Source organism: Cyprinus carpio, chromosome B3, assembly GCF_018340385.1.
Source record: "Cyprinus carpio isolate SPL01 chromosome B3, ASM1834038v1, whole genome shotgun sequence".
NCBI classification, from domain to species: domain Eukaryota; kingdom Metazoa; phylum Chordata; class Actinopteri; order Cypriniformes; family Cyprinidae; genus Cyprinus; species Cyprinus carpio.
This window is the reverse complement of record NC_056599.1, coordinates 16,167,435-16,186,183: the sequence shown is the minus strand read 5'-3', so window position 1 is coordinate 16,186,183 and position 18,749 is coordinate 16,167,435. Positions and strand designations below refer to the sequence as shown.

At 38.0% G+C, this 18,749-nt stretch overlaps 1 protein-coding gene across 1 annotated transcript; it reads left to right on the top strand.

Annotated features, from left to right (window-relative positions):
- Positions 1–1,926: 1,926 nt before the first annotated feature.
- On the top strand, positions 1,927–18,746 carry LOC109058279 (cytokine receptor-like factor 3). Its single transcript, XM_042719928.1, has 9 exons — positions 1,927–2,057; positions 4,961–5,089; positions 9,103–9,310; positions 11,968–12,055; positions 13,199–13,376; positions 13,462–13,684; positions 14,005–14,143; positions 14,393–14,505; positions 17,349–18,746. Exons 2-9 carry the CDS (start codon positions 4,973–4,975, stop codon positions 17,615–17,617), a joined length of 1,335 nt encoding a protein of 444 aa, XP_042575862.1. The 5' UTR covers positions 1,927–2,057; positions 4,961–4,972; the 3' UTR covers positions 17,618–18,746.
- Positions 18,747–18,749: the final 3 nt, after the last annotated feature.

The window sequence follows — 18,749 nt, the reverse complement described above, 5'->3', positions numbered from 1 at the left end:
AACAACTTAACGTATTAAATTTGTATACAAATCAAATGAAGGCAAAAAAAAATAAAATAAAATTGTCTATCTTTAATTGCAATGAGAATTAAACAAACCCTTTTCAAGTGCTACACAACCATGAGTCTGTGCCATTCATATGACCATCTGCGTTACACAGTAAATACATTTTTTATGAATGGATTCCGGAATTTCGTCCCTGTTTTCTGCATCACAGAAATCATATGGCCCTATTTTTCCTACAAGCATTTTCAACGCAGACGGTAATAAACACCACAGCAACCACTTGTGCTTCCACGCTGAACACTTTTCTCATATATAAAAATAATTTTAGGTACCCAACTCCTAATCCAACTGGCTCTCCCAAATTTTCAAAACCGCCAATACCGACTCAGATGATTAGTAGCCTAACTTGCAATGTTTTTATTCACATTAACTTTCAGTGTTAAATTCACATTAAATATAAACTCAGTCGTATTAAAAATGTCATGGCATGACACCCATATCTTTTAATTAAGTAAACAGACAGTTTTTTTATGCATAGTTAATAGATTACATTATAGGTTACTTTGACCATCGTCCACTAGATCAACATAATCTATAAAGGTGAGAATCAAGATATTTCATGATAATTCAGTTAATGTGTTCGGGAATGTTTCGAATAAAAAGGAAAAAATAAATAAAACGTAAGTGCTGTTGTGGCTGCTGTGTGTCACATGACAACCCATAATTAGCTGGGAAAGCCATTTGATTGAATTCTAGTAAACACGAAAGAATCGCAATCCTTGGGCAAACCGCTATAGAGTTGGAACTGGTGAAACCGGTTTACAGGTTTCATAAGAAAGAGAATGAAGAGAAAAGTTTTGCTCAGCAAGAAAAAAAAATAGTGGGAACATTGGTGGTATTGTACATTTGCCTAAAGAATAAATATGATGTTCATGTTACTTCATAACTGGTAAAGTGTATTGTGCTTGCTTTACACAAAGGAGGAGCTCAAGGATGAGGATCAACTCAAGCTCCAAGTTACTCCCTGTGAGACTACTAAATGGATGAAGATAGCTACTGTATATAGGGCAGAATATCTTAAAGGAGTGAGGATGGAGGTGGGGAGAAGACATGCCAGAAGGACTGTTGCTAAAGTGAGGCAAGCGGCAGCTATATCTAAACCCTATAAGAATTTAATTTAGAGGCAAAAACACCGTAATAAAAGGGCTTTGTATTTATACAAGTACTTTGGCATTGCAGAGTTATTTCAAGCTTTAAAAGTTCATATCATAGCATACCATGCATTTAATGAGTCATCACATAATAACACTGTATGGGTATAAATGGCTTTCATTGCCCACACAAAGCAGCTACCAAACCTCTCAACAAGTGCACATATTTGACACCAACACAGTAAATGCATAACCTGATCCTAACCCTCCAACTTTACTCTAACATCAAACAGCCACTGAAAACCCCACATGAATTACTAATTATTACATATTCACATAGACTACATGCAAACCATTTCGATCTACTCTCTTTTCACAGCAGCAATATAATTTATCACAAGATTCCAAAGCTGACATATTATTGATTTAATAGGCGATATTAAATAAATCATCTCTGTAGCTAAACAGCCTTCTCTGATATTCACAGTGAGTTTTGTATTCATCATTGTGACGCATTGGTTGTAAATGTTCGTTCTGAAAGTCTTGGGATTTGATACTGTTCACAATCAATAAACATCTGTGTAAGTAGAAGCTCTTATTTCGTGAGCAACACAAAGTTACCTTCCCTTGTTGTTTGACGCCAAAGGACCTCTAGACCGACGCTCGCGTGCGCTTTGTGTTTTTAAGAAAAAAGGTAGGGCGGGGTTAAGTGAGGCTCAATCCTCTGATTGGCTAGAGCTGACAGCAGACAGGAGGAAAACACAGCACTGCGGCATCTGATTGGATGACAGGTTTGTATCAAAGTGAAAATATGTGCCTGGAGCTCTTTACTGTTGCGCGGGCGTCAATGGCGGAACTCCGCGGCGCAAGTTAATATGACACAAGACAGGATCGCATAAGGTAACACAGCAAAAATCGCTTAATGATAGATTTTGTTACAGTTCATTTTTAAGTGCTACGTGAAGAGATGCTGTCTTTTCGCGAGCAGGTTTGTGGGTGAAGCGGTTTGGAGAGCTTACTGTAAAACTCTGATGAGTTAAATTGATGAGTGTTGGTGTGGCGATCCTCACAGAAGAGCCCCACGAACTACTGCTTTTTGAGTTTGAACATTATTGCTACACGTTTTAGTTGTTTATATATATATATATATATAAAACTGATATTATATATATATATATATATATATAAAACTGATATTGATATTTAATATTTAAATATTTGCACTGCTCTGCTCTCATCTGCCTGTCATTTCTACTGTTTTGGACATGTATAAACATGTTGAGTGTGTCAGATGCATCAGTGTGGTCAACAGAGAATTATTGCACTTTACATAACTGTCCTGTAATGCTTGGATTGGACCAAAAGAGAAATACATGTTTTTATGTTAGACCATAACTGTAATGCTGATGGGCAGCAGACCTCTGATAGTTTATAAACACTTTTGTTTGTTTAAATGCATCTTATCTTTAAACCATGGCCCTTTTCAGTGAAAGGTCACAGATTGTGAAGTAGGACACATGATCCTCAGATCAGAGACATCTCACACTGGAATTCCCAACATTGTCTTTTGACAACAGATTTTTTGGATCTAGGTCATTCGTGTCCCTCTGCTGTTCTTCCTGATGAATTCACTTGTGGGAAAGGGTTCTGGAAGAGCAACAGATAATGTAATTGCTTGCCTTAATGCTCTTTGCCTAGATTACAAACCCCAGTCTGGATGAGCTCCCTGCTGCTAAATCAGAGGATTAGACTGTGATTTTGGAGAACCCCTCCCTTTGCCTTGATCATTAAATGTCAAAATTTTATAAATATGCCCCTGTTGCAAGTTGCAGCTCATAACATTTTTTAGGCGTTGATCATGAGGTAGATGATTGTGGAAACTTACAGGCTTGTTGGTGCAGGTCACATTTTGTTATTTAGGTTTCTCTCTCACAGGTGTATAGATGAAAGGGTGTTTTTGAGAATTAAGCACAGGTTCATTCTCTGCTCTGATGCACTAAGGTCAGCATCTTTATGTTAAACAAAGGTAAACTGAATAGCTTGCTGCCAATGCACCGGTCTGGTATTTGTGCTCACTTACACGCGTAAACAAATAGGCAGCTGTTCTCTCCTGCACAATGACACCAGTGTTACACAGGCACTACCGGACAGAAGTTGAGCTGAAGTTTTAGTTCAGGGTGGTGTCTATGAGTAGGTTCGGTCATGCTTGTGAATTTAGCCACATGGGCACATATAAGGAAAGTGCAGTTGCTTTCACTTCATCTTCAGCGGAAGTGGTTTCATTGTAGCATGCTAGCCTTAAAACAGATCCACTGATCAGTAAAGACGTGAGAACTGTTTATTAACATAATACTTTTTAATGCAAATATCTTTTTGCTTCGAGATCCAGATTTTACATCAAGTGGTGACCCAATATAGTAGATTTATTTATTGTACAAGAGTAAATAAAAAAAAGTTAACTTATTAATATTAGCATGAGTTGCAAAATTATCAGCTTTGTTTGCTACATCAGAAAATTAACCTCTTTAATGCAAAAACAACAGCAGAAATGTGATTTAGCAGCCTAAAGGCCTATACAGACCAAGAATAACAACTATAACAAATTCCATATGTTAGCATCCACTCCAGAGCATGACAGCGTTGTGTTTATTATAAGCGTGTGTTGCAGTTATGACGTCTGCCTCTTTAAATGCTCAAGCTTCTGATTCATTAGATGGAAAAATTGGTCAAAAAAATGTTTAAAAAACATTGATCATACACTCTCAGAAAAAAAGAAGGTACAAAAGCTGTCACTGGGGCGATACCTTTTCAAAAGGTACACTTCTGTACCCTTTAGGTGCTAAAAGGTGTACCTTTTGAAAATGTACTGCCCCAGTGACAGCTTTCCTTTTGAAACTGTATGTTTTATCATTATAGTTGTGTTAGTTATTGTCCTTGATGTGACAGAGCAAACACTAGGTAAAATATTTTCAAAGAATTATTAGCCATATTTGCATGTGACAGATGAATTTGCAACAGAATACTGTAAAGTTTGTTTGGACACATAGCATTTCGATGTTAACACGGAAAGGCTATATTTAAAATATTATATCTTTTAGCATTGGTTTTGTTCTGTGTTGTTCTAGACCCTATCAGAATAGATCTGCGTATCAATTTTGTGTTGTTCGCACATTTGTTATCTAAACCTGAGCCAGCACAAAGACAGCAGGCACAGCAGTTTGTCGAGTGTCACACAGATTGATATCATCCTATCAAAAACCGTGGCTCACACTGTTGTGCTGCTCTTTGACTCACTGCTTTAATTTTAGTAGTGTGAGTTTATAGCGCACATCTCATCTCATCGGGTCTTGTGGTTCATTTCCATGACTCCTGTGATTTTGCATTGCTGTGACAGTTGACATGGATGTGGTTTCTTAAGGTTATAGCGTCTGAGCCTTTTAGTCATAACTATACTTGACTGCATCATCCTCGTCAACAGATAAGGCTGTGAATGCGTTGTTATGATTCAAAACACGCTTCCTCACATCCACATGACATGGAAACGATGGCCTGATGGTTTCAGAAATTTGATGTAATTTTTTTTTAATGAGCATGAAGAACAGCCTCTGTTTTTTGGCCTGTGTGGAATTTCATACTCCTGCTATTATTATTTTAGCTTTGTTAAGCGTGACATTTTCCGAAATGGGCGGGGTTTTTGGGGGTTTCAGCCTTTCTCTCGAATGTTTTCTAATCCCAAAGTCAAAGTTATCTCTATCAGTGGAAATGTTTTCCTACACTTTACCTTGATATTTGTGCTTTTGCAGAGGTCAGCAAGGATGTCAATAGAGGCAGAGGCGTTGCTGCAGGAGGCGAAGGAGAGCATTGAGGCAGCCCAAAACTACAGAAGCGAGCTACAGCAGAGACTGCATGGACTCAGCCAGGCACGCAAACAGGTACGGCACTGACTCTCTGCACTGCTGCCGGAAGAATAAATAGGTTTCCAACAACAAGCAATGTGTCAGTCCTCACCAAAACTGCTGTGCAACGTGACAATAACAGCCAATCAGAAAATATTTCATATATCTGTTAGTATTTTATATTTCACAGTGCGTGGAGCAGCCCAGGGTGACACTGCAGAAATCAGGGTTGGGCACAATTCAGAATTTAAGAATTGGCTATTTTTCAGTTCATAAGTTTAATTTAATTGGGGACACCTTACAGAAAGCTCTAATTGGAATTTACCACCTAAATTATAATTTTGTGAAATTCAACAGGTTATCTGGGAAATTTAATGTTATTCCACCTTGGTCTTTAAAATTAAAATTGTGTAGTGTTATTTTTGTATTATTTATATAAAAATATTTATCATTATTTTCAATTAGATTTATTTTTTGGTAATTTTTTGTTTTATTTCAACTTTATTTCATTTAACAAAAACTAGTACTCTGCTGGGCAATGATTAATCGCATCCAAAATAAAAGTTTGTGTTTATATAATATATACGTGTGTGTGCTGTGTATATTTATTATGTATACTATATATAAAGACACAAACATACAGTATGTATTTTGAAAATATTTACATGTATTTACACGTATATATTTATATTCATATAATTTATATTATATATAAATATATTTAATATATAAACATAACATTTTTCTTAAATATATACATGCATGCGTGTGTATTTATACATACATAATAAATATACACAGTACACACACGTATATATTATATAAACACAAACTTTTATTTTGAATGCGATTAATCACGATTAATCATTGCCCAGCAATAGTTTCAACAATAACAACACTAAAAATATGTTGTGAAATGTATCAAATACAACAAAATATGGCTATTTATATAAATTAAATATTACATCCATCCATCCATTCAGTTCTGAATGGCACATAACTCTGGCTAGAATAGAAATAGAAGTAGCTGAAAATAATCCCATCTTATCTCTTTTGCTTAACCCTTGTCTCAGTCATGGCTGGCTACGATAAAAACAGAATTACATGGAAGAGATCGCCGTTTTCTCTTTATCTCATCCCGTCTGGTTAGGACACATTGTTCCAGTCAAGCTAAACCCATGGAGACAGTGATGAAAATGCTATTGATCTCACCCAGCATGCACTGTTGCCTAAAATAATACAACAACATCATCAAACACACTGTAAAAAAAACGCCAGAAACATTTCAGCTTCACAAAGGTAGTGGTTCCCTACAAAGTAACCAAATAAAGTGACATATGTGGGTGTTTTTGAGAGAGCGAGGGTAAATGATACTCCCGCTGTCTCGGTGAAGTGAGTCGGATCCTCTGTGCCAGGAAGCTCACAGAAGGGCTGATTCATGCCGCACGTCTCCCGGGGTGGCTGTAGGATGTGAAGCCGGCCTGCTGCTCGCTGTTATCTTCAGACTAGGCTTCTGGCATCTTACCCAACTTCCTCCTCCCCCCACCTCCCAGAAAGCCTTATTCAGAGCGTGAACAAGGCTGTAATTTCCTGCTCTTCATATGAGACAGTCAACTCAGAGAATGGTTAAGCTCTCACTTCTCACATCCTGCTCAGGACAGAGAATTAAACCAAACTTTTAGGATCATTGACTAGTGATTGCGTGATGTCCCACGGTACTGTGATTAACCTCACAGCATGTGTAGCTGTCTGAGGGAGATCCCATATGTGCATCCCATCTGATATGATCATATCACATGCTCCGTTATTCACAGCAAGGACACAACATTTATGGTCAAACTACATTTTTTTTCTGCATGAGTAGATCTACTACCAGCCTCCAGTTGAAGAGGCTCATCTGTGTTGAGATTTTTAATGTATTAAAAGAACTGAAGCTTCCTGGTCATTGGTTAAGTTTGATGTTGCATCTTTGACATTAGCGGTTTTTAGTCTACTTCCTCTTTAAATGTGACTCTAGGTCTTAGCCGCAGACGCTTCCTTAAAACCTACAAATGGCCACTGTTCCCAAAGCCTGTAACCCACTAGCCAGAACATGGGAAATACATACTATGATGTGTTTGATCGAAATAATTTTATAATAATGATAATAATAATAATAATAATTAACACTTATTTATTTTTTGATTTGCTATGCAGTAAACAAGCATGATTTTGGGCTTTAATGGGAAGGTAAATGGCTGTTGCAGTTATTTTTCCAAACTCAGAACAGGCTACAAATACAATTTTAAACCATATTACACTAAACATAAAGAATTACAAGAATATTATTCTACTTTGACCCAGATATCAGTATATCTGGCCAAGTCCCTGCTGATTCCCACCCATAGTGTCATGTGTGTCGTGTGCATCTGACATTATACATTTCACAGAGATCCAGCACTTTTGGGCTAAGTCTAAACATCCTGCGATGGGGAGTCAGCACTTCTAGTCACCCCCACAAAAACCCAAAGCAGCAGAGCCCTGAGATCCTGCCTCCACCCTCCACATAAACCTGGCAGCGCATTGTCACGAATAACAATATTTAGGCAGAGGATTCTGTCCTGGCTCGAAATGTTCAGATTGATCCTGATAAGACTTCAGTGTATGAGGAATGATGCACGTCTCTGGACAGAAGCATTTCCTGCATCAGTTACAAACAAAGCGAAGCCTGGAAGTTTCCACTAATGTTGATTAATAACACCGTCTCTTTTGGGTTTCATCCATTTATCCTGCACCACTTTATCAGTGTTATTTTAGACTCTCTTCCCACTTCCTGGACGACAGGGTGTTATCTCTACCTACACACACTGTGACGGCAGTCTGTCGAGTTCCATGGTGCAAATAGTCAACACGTTTGCACTGCGGTCTGTTGTGTGTGTTTCTGTCAACGTGTTTTTGCCCACGGCTATGTTGCGTTTCACTGATTATAAGGGAATGAGATTTTCCTCATTCCAGAAATATGACTCATGAGCGTAATTTTGCCTTTAAAATCTCCTTTTATGTGAGTGTGAAGAGTGCTTGTGTGTGATAGTTCACTAGCTTTTAAGCTATAGTGTACTGGTCAACAATTCAGTTGAAGCATGTATCAATGAACATACAAATGTTCATTGATATGTGACATCGAAGAGCCCAAGCTAACCTTCTTTTGCAAGCGCAAGTTTCATGCTCACAAGAGGAACTGTTTTTTTTTTTTTTTACTCTGAAAACCGCCAGGCTTCCTGTTACTCTTGGCTCCATTTTGCTGAAGGTGAAGCAGTTATTCTGAAAGATGCATCAAGAAAATTGAAATGTGCCATTGACTTCACCACTTCCGCTTTCAGACCTACACTTCATGTACAGAACAAGACAGTGGCACATTTATGTGACTTACTTTTTCAGCTATTATGGGATCATGGGATCAGTTAGTACTTTCACTCTTCAAGAACGCATTAAATTGATCAAATTGAACAATAATGTTATAAGGTATTTCTGTTTTAAATAAACGCTGTTATTTGAACTGTCTATTCATTTATAAATCCTCATAAATTTCCACAAAAAAATTAAGCAGCACATCTGTTTTTAACATTGATAATAAGAAATGTTTCTTGAGCAGCAAATCAGCATATTACAATGATTTCGGAAGAATCATGTGACACTTAAGACTGGAGTAATGGCTACTGAAAATACACACTTTTTTATTTACTGTAATTTAACATATTTATAGATCATCTTGTGCTACATGGTGCAACCTCATCAGCATCCTGAGGAAAATACCAGTTATGAAATTACAGGCCATAACTGATCACATCTGTCAATCATTGTAATTCAAACATTGTTAGGAAAAAGTCCTGTCTGAATGTTGTAGATTGAAGTTACTTCTTAAAATCAGTGTCAAAATCTCTTTTTAGCATGTGCTTTGAGGAAATGTGCATTTATCAAGCTTTACAGAGGAAATGTTTTCCTGAACTGTCCTCAGAAACTCAATGCAATGGATACGTTTGTATGTAAATGTTGTGTGTGTGTTTGTTCAGGTGCGCGGCAGTGCCAGTCAGACGCGCGATGCTCTGCAGCGGCACTTTCAGGAGCTACAGACGGCAGTGAGTCGACTGCTGACCGAGAGGCTGAGCGCTCTGCTGCAAGAGGTCGACAACATCGAGCTGGACAGTGTCAGTCCCTTAGATGACTGTCAGAAGCTCATTGAGCATGGAGTCAGCACAGCTGATGAGCTGCTCCGAGAGGGTGAGTCTGTCAGATCAATGGAAGGGAGACTGGCCAGTCATTGCTAGGGCTACAGTTATTCTTCATCTATAGGCACACTAATCTGATTTCATGGAAGTAAAAAAAAAAGTATGTAAAGACCATCATTTGTTATGAGAAGGTATTTATCAGATCAGAAAATTAGATTTAGCCTTGTGCAAGACAAGGATCATCTATGTCAGCTTGTAGGACTATGTCATTGGTACGATAAATAGTCAAATAGCAGCAATTTAAGTATATCTGAAAGTCTCTAATCAAACTGTGTGAAAATGTGGCTATTCAAGGCTCAGCGATAAAGATGGCTTAAAGGAATAGTTCACCCAAAAATGAAAATTCTGTCATTAATTACTCACCCTCATTTCAATACCACATCACATGCCCGAGAAGAGAAGAAATTGTTGAATAAAATTTTCTTTGCACACAAAAAGGATTCTCGTAGCTTCATTACATTACGGTTGAACCACTGATGTCACATGGACTAGTTTAAAGGGGTCATATGATGTTGGTAAAAAGAACATTATTTTGTGTATTTGGTGTAATGAAATGTGTTTATGCGGTTTAAGGTTCAACAACACATTATCTTCCACATACTGTACATTATTGTTTCTCCTCTATGCCCCGCCTTCTGAAACATGTTGTTTTTTACAAAGCTCATTGATCTGAAAAGCGAGGTGTATGCTGATTGGTCAGCTATCCTGTGATTGGCTGAATGCCTCAAGCATGTGACCAAAATGTTATGCCCCTTACCCTACTGTGATGCTGTGTGTCCTGGCATGACAAGACAAAAACAATAAAACACATTACAAACGAGGCATTTGTTGCATCCAGATGGGACACAATTACTGATTATAATGACTTATACTGTCTTTTTACGTGTTGCGAATCACGCCGCGTAAACATAAAACCATGTCTGCATTTGTGAACAGAGAAATGACAAACAACAGACGCTACTCTGCACTGCTCAAACCTCACGTTTGAATCATCAGTGGCAAAGTCTTGGGGGCGTGTTTAAACGAGGAGTTTTAAGAGGGCATTGTTGACTTAACTTTTATAAAGAATATCTGTTTGGAGATGAGACTTTATTCTTTGCAACTTTACAGATCTTCTTTATGCACCAAGAGCTTGTAACACTCCAAAGAAAAATGAAAAATTGAAATCGCATCATATAACGCCTTTAATGATGTTTTTACTAGCTTTCTGGCCCTTGATCGTGGTAGTTGCATTGCTGTCTATGGAGGGTCCGTAAACTGTCAGATTTCATCAAAAATATCTTAATTTGTATCCTAAAGATGAACGAAGGTCTTACGGGTTTTGAACGACATGAGGGTGAATAATTAATAACAGCATTTTCATTTTTGGGTGAACTCAGAGCCAGTGTTAAACAAAATAATTATTTATAATTATATGATACTTTGTTTTATGATGATTTTTTTCAAAAGAAAATTAAATTAATGCATTTAATACATTTATGTTGCTAAAAATAAAATGTATTTAAAAAATTATATATATATATACGTACGTTTTTGCTCTAGTGTCATTAAAAGTATTAAAAGGATACTCCACCCCAAAATGAAAATTTTGTCATTAATCACTTACCCCCATGTTGTTTCAAACCCATAAAAGCTTTGTTCGTCTTCAGAACACAATTTAAGATATTTTGGATGAAAACCTGGAGGCTTGAGACTGTCCCATAGACTGCCAAGTAAATAGCAGTGTCAAGGTCCATAAAATATATGAAAGTCGTCGTCAGAATACTCCATCTGCCATCAGACGTGCAATCTGGGTTATATGAAGTGACGGGAACACTTTTTCTAAGTGAAGAAAACAAAAAGAATGACTTTATTCAATAATTCCTCTGTCAACGGTCTCCTCTGTGTCTCTCATTATCACCGTATGCTGTGTATGCTCATCTGTGTCATCTGCGCCACAGGGATGCGCTGTTTTATTTCAAATCAAAGCTAAATACGTAGAAACAACACATCCTTGTGGTGCGGATGACACAGAAGAGCATACACAGCATACGATGATAATGAGAGACACAGAGGAGACCGTTGACAGAGGAATTATGAAATAAAGTCATTATTTTTTTTTTTTCTTCACTTACAAAAAGTGTTCCCGTCACTTCATATAACCCAGATTGCACGTCTGATGGCAGATGGAGTATTCTGATGACGACTTTCATACCTTTTATGGACCTTGACACTGCTATTTACTTGGCAGTCTATGGGACAGTCTCAAGCCTCCAGGTTTTCATCCAAAATATTTTTTAAATTGTGTTCCGAAGAGGAACTGAGCTTTTATGGGTTTGGAATGACATGGGGGTAAGTGATTAATGACAAAATTTTCATTTTGGGGTGGAGTATCCCTTTAACAGGGCAAGTACAAATGTGAACCTACTGGCTCATATGGACCAGAAGAAAAAAAAACTTGTTACTGAGCCCTGGCATTTGGATAATTGCCATCATTTAAATTGTTGGCTGATTAAATGTTTATGCGTTTAACACAAACAGTGCTAAAACCATACAACATATTGGTTTCTGTAATTTCCTCTAGAGCTCATTTGATTATATTTGCTACAGTTTGATTTTTACTGTCCCTAACGTTCAGTTATAAATATAATAATATGACTGTCCCTTCAGGGGAGGCTGCCATCCGCTGTGGCATAAATGAGAAGGAGGACAAGCTGGGCAGCTTCACTAAGAAAGCCCTGCAGATCCAGTTGGACAGGTGAGGAGCACACAGACTCATTCACTTAAACCTCAGCTGGGTCAGTGAACGGAGAAGAGCTTGATATCAAACTGTCACTCTCAATTCATGTCTAGAAACACTGAATACATGGAGATTCAGAGCAAAGCTTTTTTTTCCTGAAGTTCAGAAGACATTACTCACATGATTACTAAAGCACTCATTTAAAAAATCATGTCACCTAACCTTTACTAATGCCTGATTTTATGACTCATCTGTTTTCTGTTTGTGACGCATCTGCTCAAAGTTTAACAGAGAGGTGGCAGCCGTACCAGCAGGGGTGTGCTGAATCACCCAAGCTTAGCTTTATAAAACCATGCTGCCTATGATTCATTTTACATGATTAAAATGTACCCCAGGATCAGGTTTTAACATGCCTACACTCATTACAGCAATAATTGTAGCATTATGGATGCCATTTAAATAATAACTTGTGTGTTTTAGAATAAACACTTTTGAAAGATATTTAATTTGAAAGTGTTTTAGACTTTTAGAAAGTGTTTTAGAATGATCCTATGGCTTAATCCCTTCATCAAGTCTGTATTCACTGCGTGTTTCAATGCACTTTGTTCAGGCGATCATTTCGTGACCCGATGTTTTGCATGACTGACTTTCGCAGGCTTCATTCAGGTGACCCGATGTTTTGCATGCCTCAGAATGGCTCAGTTCACAGTGAATGCACTGAACTCGTTTATTGCATGTGCGGTGAGTTTAGCGCACATTTGGGAACGAAGTGGCAACCAGTTGTGTTTTATTTTCCATGGCAGATAATTACAGTATTTCACTTTAAAATGTACAAAATCCCCCCCCCCCCAAATAAATATCGTACCATAGACTTCATTTTAAGATAATATCATATTGTGAGATTTTGATATTGTCACATCCCTAGTAAATTGTGTGCACGATTTTATTTGTTTACCCCTGCATGCCATGTGCGGGATTCCTTAAAAAAAATAAAAATAAATAAATAAATACAAATATTTGTCAGCATGTTTTGTGCTACTTTATACAAAGTGGGACACAAGTTACTTGATGTGCTTTGTTTTAACCTTGCAGGAGGATTTGTGTAAGATTTATGTGTAATCATGAACAGATACAGTATATGTAAAAACATGTTGTTGTCAGTCTGCCCGAGGTACCTGCGCTGGTGGACGTGCCGTGTCTGTCTGCGCAGCTGGACGACTCTTTGCTGCATATGTTCCGTACACACGTGGCTCGGCACGGCAGCGTGGCCTCTCATCCGCCCGTCCAGATTGAGGAGCTGGTGGAAAGACCGGGCGGTGTGCTGGTGCGCTGGTGTAAGGTGAGTCTGGCCTCCCCGGTTCAAGTCCATCAGATATTTTCAGCACCACATGACCCTCTTAGTAATGCCTACTTTTTGCGTGTAGGTGGATGATGACTTCACCCCGCAGGACTACCGGTTGCAGTACCGTCGTGGTAACTCTTCTCAGTATGAGGACGCGTACATTGGAAAAGACACCGAGTTCCTGGTGCTCCATCTTGACCCGCACATCGACCACCTGTTTCGTGTGTGTGCCAGAGGAGAGGGCCGAACCGAATGGAGCCCGTGGAGCATCCCGCAGACCGGCTACACCACACTCGCACCCCACGGTACAGACTCAACGAAACCTAGCATTCTCTAATGTTACACTGGGTGTCTTAAAGGGATAGTTCACCCAAAAATGAAAATTCTGTCATTTACTCACCCTCAAGTAGTAGTTTTGGAAGTCAGTGGGCACCAGCTACTGTTTGGTTACCCACATTCTTCAAAGTATCTTCTTTTATGTTCAACAGAAGAAGGAAATTCATACAGGTTTGGAACTACTTGAGGGTGAGTCAATGAGGTACAAATTTCTGTGGAAATTCCTCATAAAGCACCTCCACGGAATGTGAGCGTGTTTCATGAATGTTGTTTTATTGTGTGTTGACAGAATGGCTTCCAGGCGTGGATGGTTACATTTTAAGCAGTAGGAAGAACATCGCTATGCGCAATGACTCATCGCCTGGTCTCGGGGGTGTTCTGTACTCCAACTCCGCCTCGTACTTCTGTGGCCAGACCCTCACCTTCAAGTACATCAGCGTTTCATTCTTCCACATAATCTCATAGCAAATCAAATGTGGGCTATATGAAAGTGGGACGCTATAAATAGACTAAGATCATATTACACATATAGCAATTAATTATTTAAAAAACAACAGAGAGATGCAGAATCATTGCAAATAACATTTTTACAAATAACACATATCATCAGGCTTATCGTATGTCTCGCTCGTTGTGTGTCTGATTTTTGGCTTTCTCGTTTGTTTGTTTGTTTGCAGGATCACAGCTGCTGGACAGACAGATAAGCGTGACAGTTTGGGTGTGTGTGCGGACAGCAGACCTGCCACAGACTCACTGCAGAGGGATCAGGCTGTCTGCATCTCCACTAATGGTATGAACACGACAATAAAGTTCAACTAACATAATATTTATACACCTTATCAAGATGTTCAGCATATACATTATTGTTCAAATTTTTGAGGTCGGTTAGCATTTTTTCATGTTTTTGAAAAAGTCTCTTCTTCTCACCAAGCATGCATTTATTGGATCAAAAATAACAGTAAAAAACAGTAATATTATAAAATAATTACAATTTAAAATATTTTTTTTTCTATTTGAATATATTTGTATAAATTTTCCTGTTTTGGCAAAACTGAATTTTCATAATTACTGCTTAATATTTCAGTCAGTGCCGATAGCCTTGTGGCGAGCGCGCCGACATATAACGCCATTGCGCTACAGGCGTCCCGAGTTCGAATCCCAGCTCGATCCAATCCCCCCTCTTTCTATCCAACTTTGGGTTCCTGTCATCTTTATACTGTCCTATAGTAATAAAACGCAAAAACGCCAAAAATAAAATCTTTAAAAATATATACATAATTTTTTTGATTTTTTTTTTGTGGAAACCGAACATTTGGGGAATAGAAACTTCAAAAGAACAGCATTTTTTTTAAAGGAGACATATTATGCTCCTTTTTACAATATGTAATAGGTGTCCCCAGAATGTGTCTGGGAAGTTTCAGCTCAAAATACCACACAGATCATTTATTATATCATTTTGAAAATGCCTATTTTGAGTGGAAGCAGAAACACATTTTTTTCGGGCCTGTCTCTTTAAATGCAAATGAGCTGCTGCTCCCCGCTCCCTTTTCCAGAATAGAGCTGCGTCATTACTAAGGCTGTGCAAAAAATTTCCATGCGCATCTCATCAGTAAAGACGCTCCTGTAATTAGTATTATATCTCTAGCATGTGCGTTAAGATCAGGGTTGCCAGGTTTTCACAACAAATCCTGCCCAGTTGCTTCTCAAAACTAGTCCAATCGCATTTCCAGGAGGTTCCCCGATAAAAATTGCATCCTGGGGATAAAATATACGTTTTTTTGGCAGGGTTGCCTTGGTAAAATTCGCATTTTAGGGGCTAAATATCACGTTATTGGTATTGGGGTCGCTTCAACCCGCGGACATGAAAAACAACCGCAGACTTGGCAACACTGTTTCAGGTGGAGCGGCATTTACTACACAGAGCCGTAGTCCACCGACAAGCTACACAAAATCGACAAAGAATCGCCTGCGATTTTAAAATCGATTTTGTGTAGATTGTCAGTGAATTATGGCTCTGTGTAGTAAATGCCAACCAATGTTGCCAAGTCTGTGGTTGTTTTTCATTTTCACGGGTTGAAGCGACCCCAATACCAATAACGTGATATTTTGCCCCTAAAATGTGAATATTATCAAAGGAGCCCTGCCAAAAACGTGTATTTTTATCACCTGGAACGAAACGCGATTGGACTAGTTTTGAGAAGCAATTGGGCAGGTTTTGTTTTGAAAACCTGGCAACCCTGATCTGAAGGCACGTGCTGGAGATATACTACTAATCACAGGAGCGCCTTTACTGAAGAAATGCGCATGAAAATCGCATTCGATTTTTTGCACAGCCCTAGTCATTACAGCTTGTACCTGCTAAAAAACATCTTTTGGTTCTGATTATCATGTTTAATACGCTGAAATAATGCGTTTTAATTAGTTTAAACTTCTGATACATGGTTTTCTGAGTGCACATGTACAGAAAGCAGCTGTCACAGCATGAGTACTAAACTAAGTTCTCATTCACAGATGAGTTTACGTCAAAAACACATTAAAAAGTTAAAGTAAAAAAAAAAAAAAAACAGTCGGTTGTTCGGTTATGTCTGTGAAGGTAAACAGCTGGGAAATAAATTGCTTGTTTATTTTAGAACTGTGTGGCAGCAGCAATATACAGTAAATAAATAAATAAATCCACTGCTCTGTTGTCTCCTCTGAGGCTGGGACTGTAAATAGTGTCCTGTGCTTGTCTGTGCAGCCAAAGACAGAAAAGTTAGCATGTATTGCTCAAACTATCACCATGGCATTAGAGCTGGTACACCGTTGTCTGTTGCAAAATCAAAATGACAGCACCATGGGTGGAAGATTAATGGGCGGTAATATTATAATGAGATCCCTTTGCAACGTCACTAGGGATGTGAAATCTGATGCGCTCTTTTTTCATAAGCTTGCAGAAAAAAGCTTACCAAAACAAAGTTACTGGGTTTACCTATTTCACGTTTCCTTGGTTGGTAGATGCACCGGGGACCTGATTATAGCACTTAAAACCTGGAAAAGTCCGATTTTCATGATATGTCACTTTTAATAGAAATCTTTTATAGCATTACAAATGATTGTCACATTTCACAAAATGTAGCTAAAATAAAACTATTTCTAGAAAAAAAAAAAAAATTGTGCCAAAATGGCTTTAATTATTTTTCTTTCAGATGGGGGAAATATCATTTTGATTTTAACATGTCTAATTAAAGAAAAAAAGAGTAGTCAAATTCTAGAAATAATCAAGGCTTAAATTCCACACACTGATAACTAAATGAACACAAGCTAAAATTATATAATAATATACGTTATGTATAATCACTTTAACAAAGCATAAATATTAGGTACAGTAGGTAAGTATTAGTGTTTATTGCCAGAACAATTAAATAAACACTCCTCTGGGAGATTTATGAGCAATGACTCAATTGAATCATAATTTAAGTCATCATTTTAAAATGATTCACTGAAATGGATAGTTTAAGCTGATTAAAAGAAATGAACAGACTAGCCCCACTTTGGCAATTTGTAATTTAAATCATTTTTTGAGGCACTGCTTACTCACCGACTGCAGGAAACATTAGCGTCAAGTCAAGTCACCGTTTGCTTTCCATTTTCCAGGTGCTGTGTTTGTGAATGGAAAGGAGATGACCAACCAGCTACCAGCCATCACTGTTGGCTCTTCTGTGACCTTTGACATGGAAGTAGTCAACCTCTTTCCTGTGAGCAACAATAACAACCCCAGCGACGGTGGAAACTTCAAGCTGAGGGTGACGATTGGCTCAGGGAACAGGGAAGTGGTGTTTGATTGGCTGCTGGATCAGGTGGTGGACAGCCTTTTCTTTGGCTGCTCCTTCACACACCCTGGATGGAAAGTGCTGGTGTTTTGATTGTTGCATGATGAAAGATGATCCAGTCTGCTGGAATTCAAGACCTCAAGTTTCTTTAATGTTATCAAACATCCCAAGTGCTTACAGTGTTCAGATGTCACATTTACCCTTTTTCTTATTATCAGCACCACGTATCACTGCAGAATAACATTAGACTTTGTTCTGAGGTATGACGCCAACCACTACTCTTTGACCTCATTACAAGCGGACAGGTGTTGTGGTATTTGCATAACAGTAAATATTTGCAAAAGAGACTGTTACATGTTGCAAAGCATGCTGGTCTGGTTTACCACAGAAAAGAATCTACTGTGAAGCATTCAGAGATCAAAGGCACTCAAAAATGTAAAAAAAAACGAAAAAAAAAAAAAAAACATTATAATGAACGAAGCTGAATCTTTTGCGCTCAGACAATCTTTTCTGCTTTTGAGTTTTCTCAAGTCAGAAGTGGAGAATGTATCCTTAGAACTTTTAGTCGGTTTAAACAGCTGAATGTTGTTTGATTTAGGACACAGTAATATTTAGAGATGGCATATAACAACTAGTATTTAATTTGTGTTTGCCTGGTACTCGTGTTCCCATTTATAAAGTACTGTTTTTAATTTTTACATCACTGGGTTTAACGTGTCAGCCCATTCACAACTTCAGCAAAATAATACCGATCAGTAGATACCAGTATGTTTCCACAGAAATGTGATAATTCGCACTAAGCTTAAGTGTTGTGCCATGTTATGGTGATGATTTTTTTTTTTATGTTCACATTTTTACATGCATACCTGTCTTACTGAACCACTTCATGTTTTTATCAGTTGGCTTACCTTACAGTAATGTTTAGAATGCTTTGGCTGGAGATTTCAGAGGAACACATTTGACAAAATGAGAGAACAAGCAACCAACTCACATGTTCCTGAGATAAAACATTAACAAGGTACTATGTAATTCCTCACTGCAGAAGAGAACATTTCTAACTCTACGCAGATTAACCCATGAAAGATCTGATCTATACTATATTTATAAAACTGTTACCGTTTAATGTATATTTATCTCATTTTGTCTGTGCCTTTGCAGTACAGCTGTAAGAATACAACTGAACATTTGCGATTTAATAAATTGTTTGAAACAAAAAAAAAAATCT

Coding starts and splice junctions, on each gene's coding strand:
- LOC109058279 (XM_042719928.1), top strand. CDS start 4,973: ATGTCAATAGAGGCAGAGGCGTTGCTGCAGGAGGCGAAGGAGAGCATT. Junction 12,056..13,198: donor CTGCAGATCCAGTTGGACAG/GTGAGGAGCACA, acceptor TGTTGTTGTCAG/TCTGCCCGAGGTACCTGCGC. Junction 13,377..13,461: donor TGCTGGTGCGCTGGTGTAAG/GTGAGTCTGGCC, acceptor TTTTGCGTGTAG/GTGGATGATGACTTCACCCC.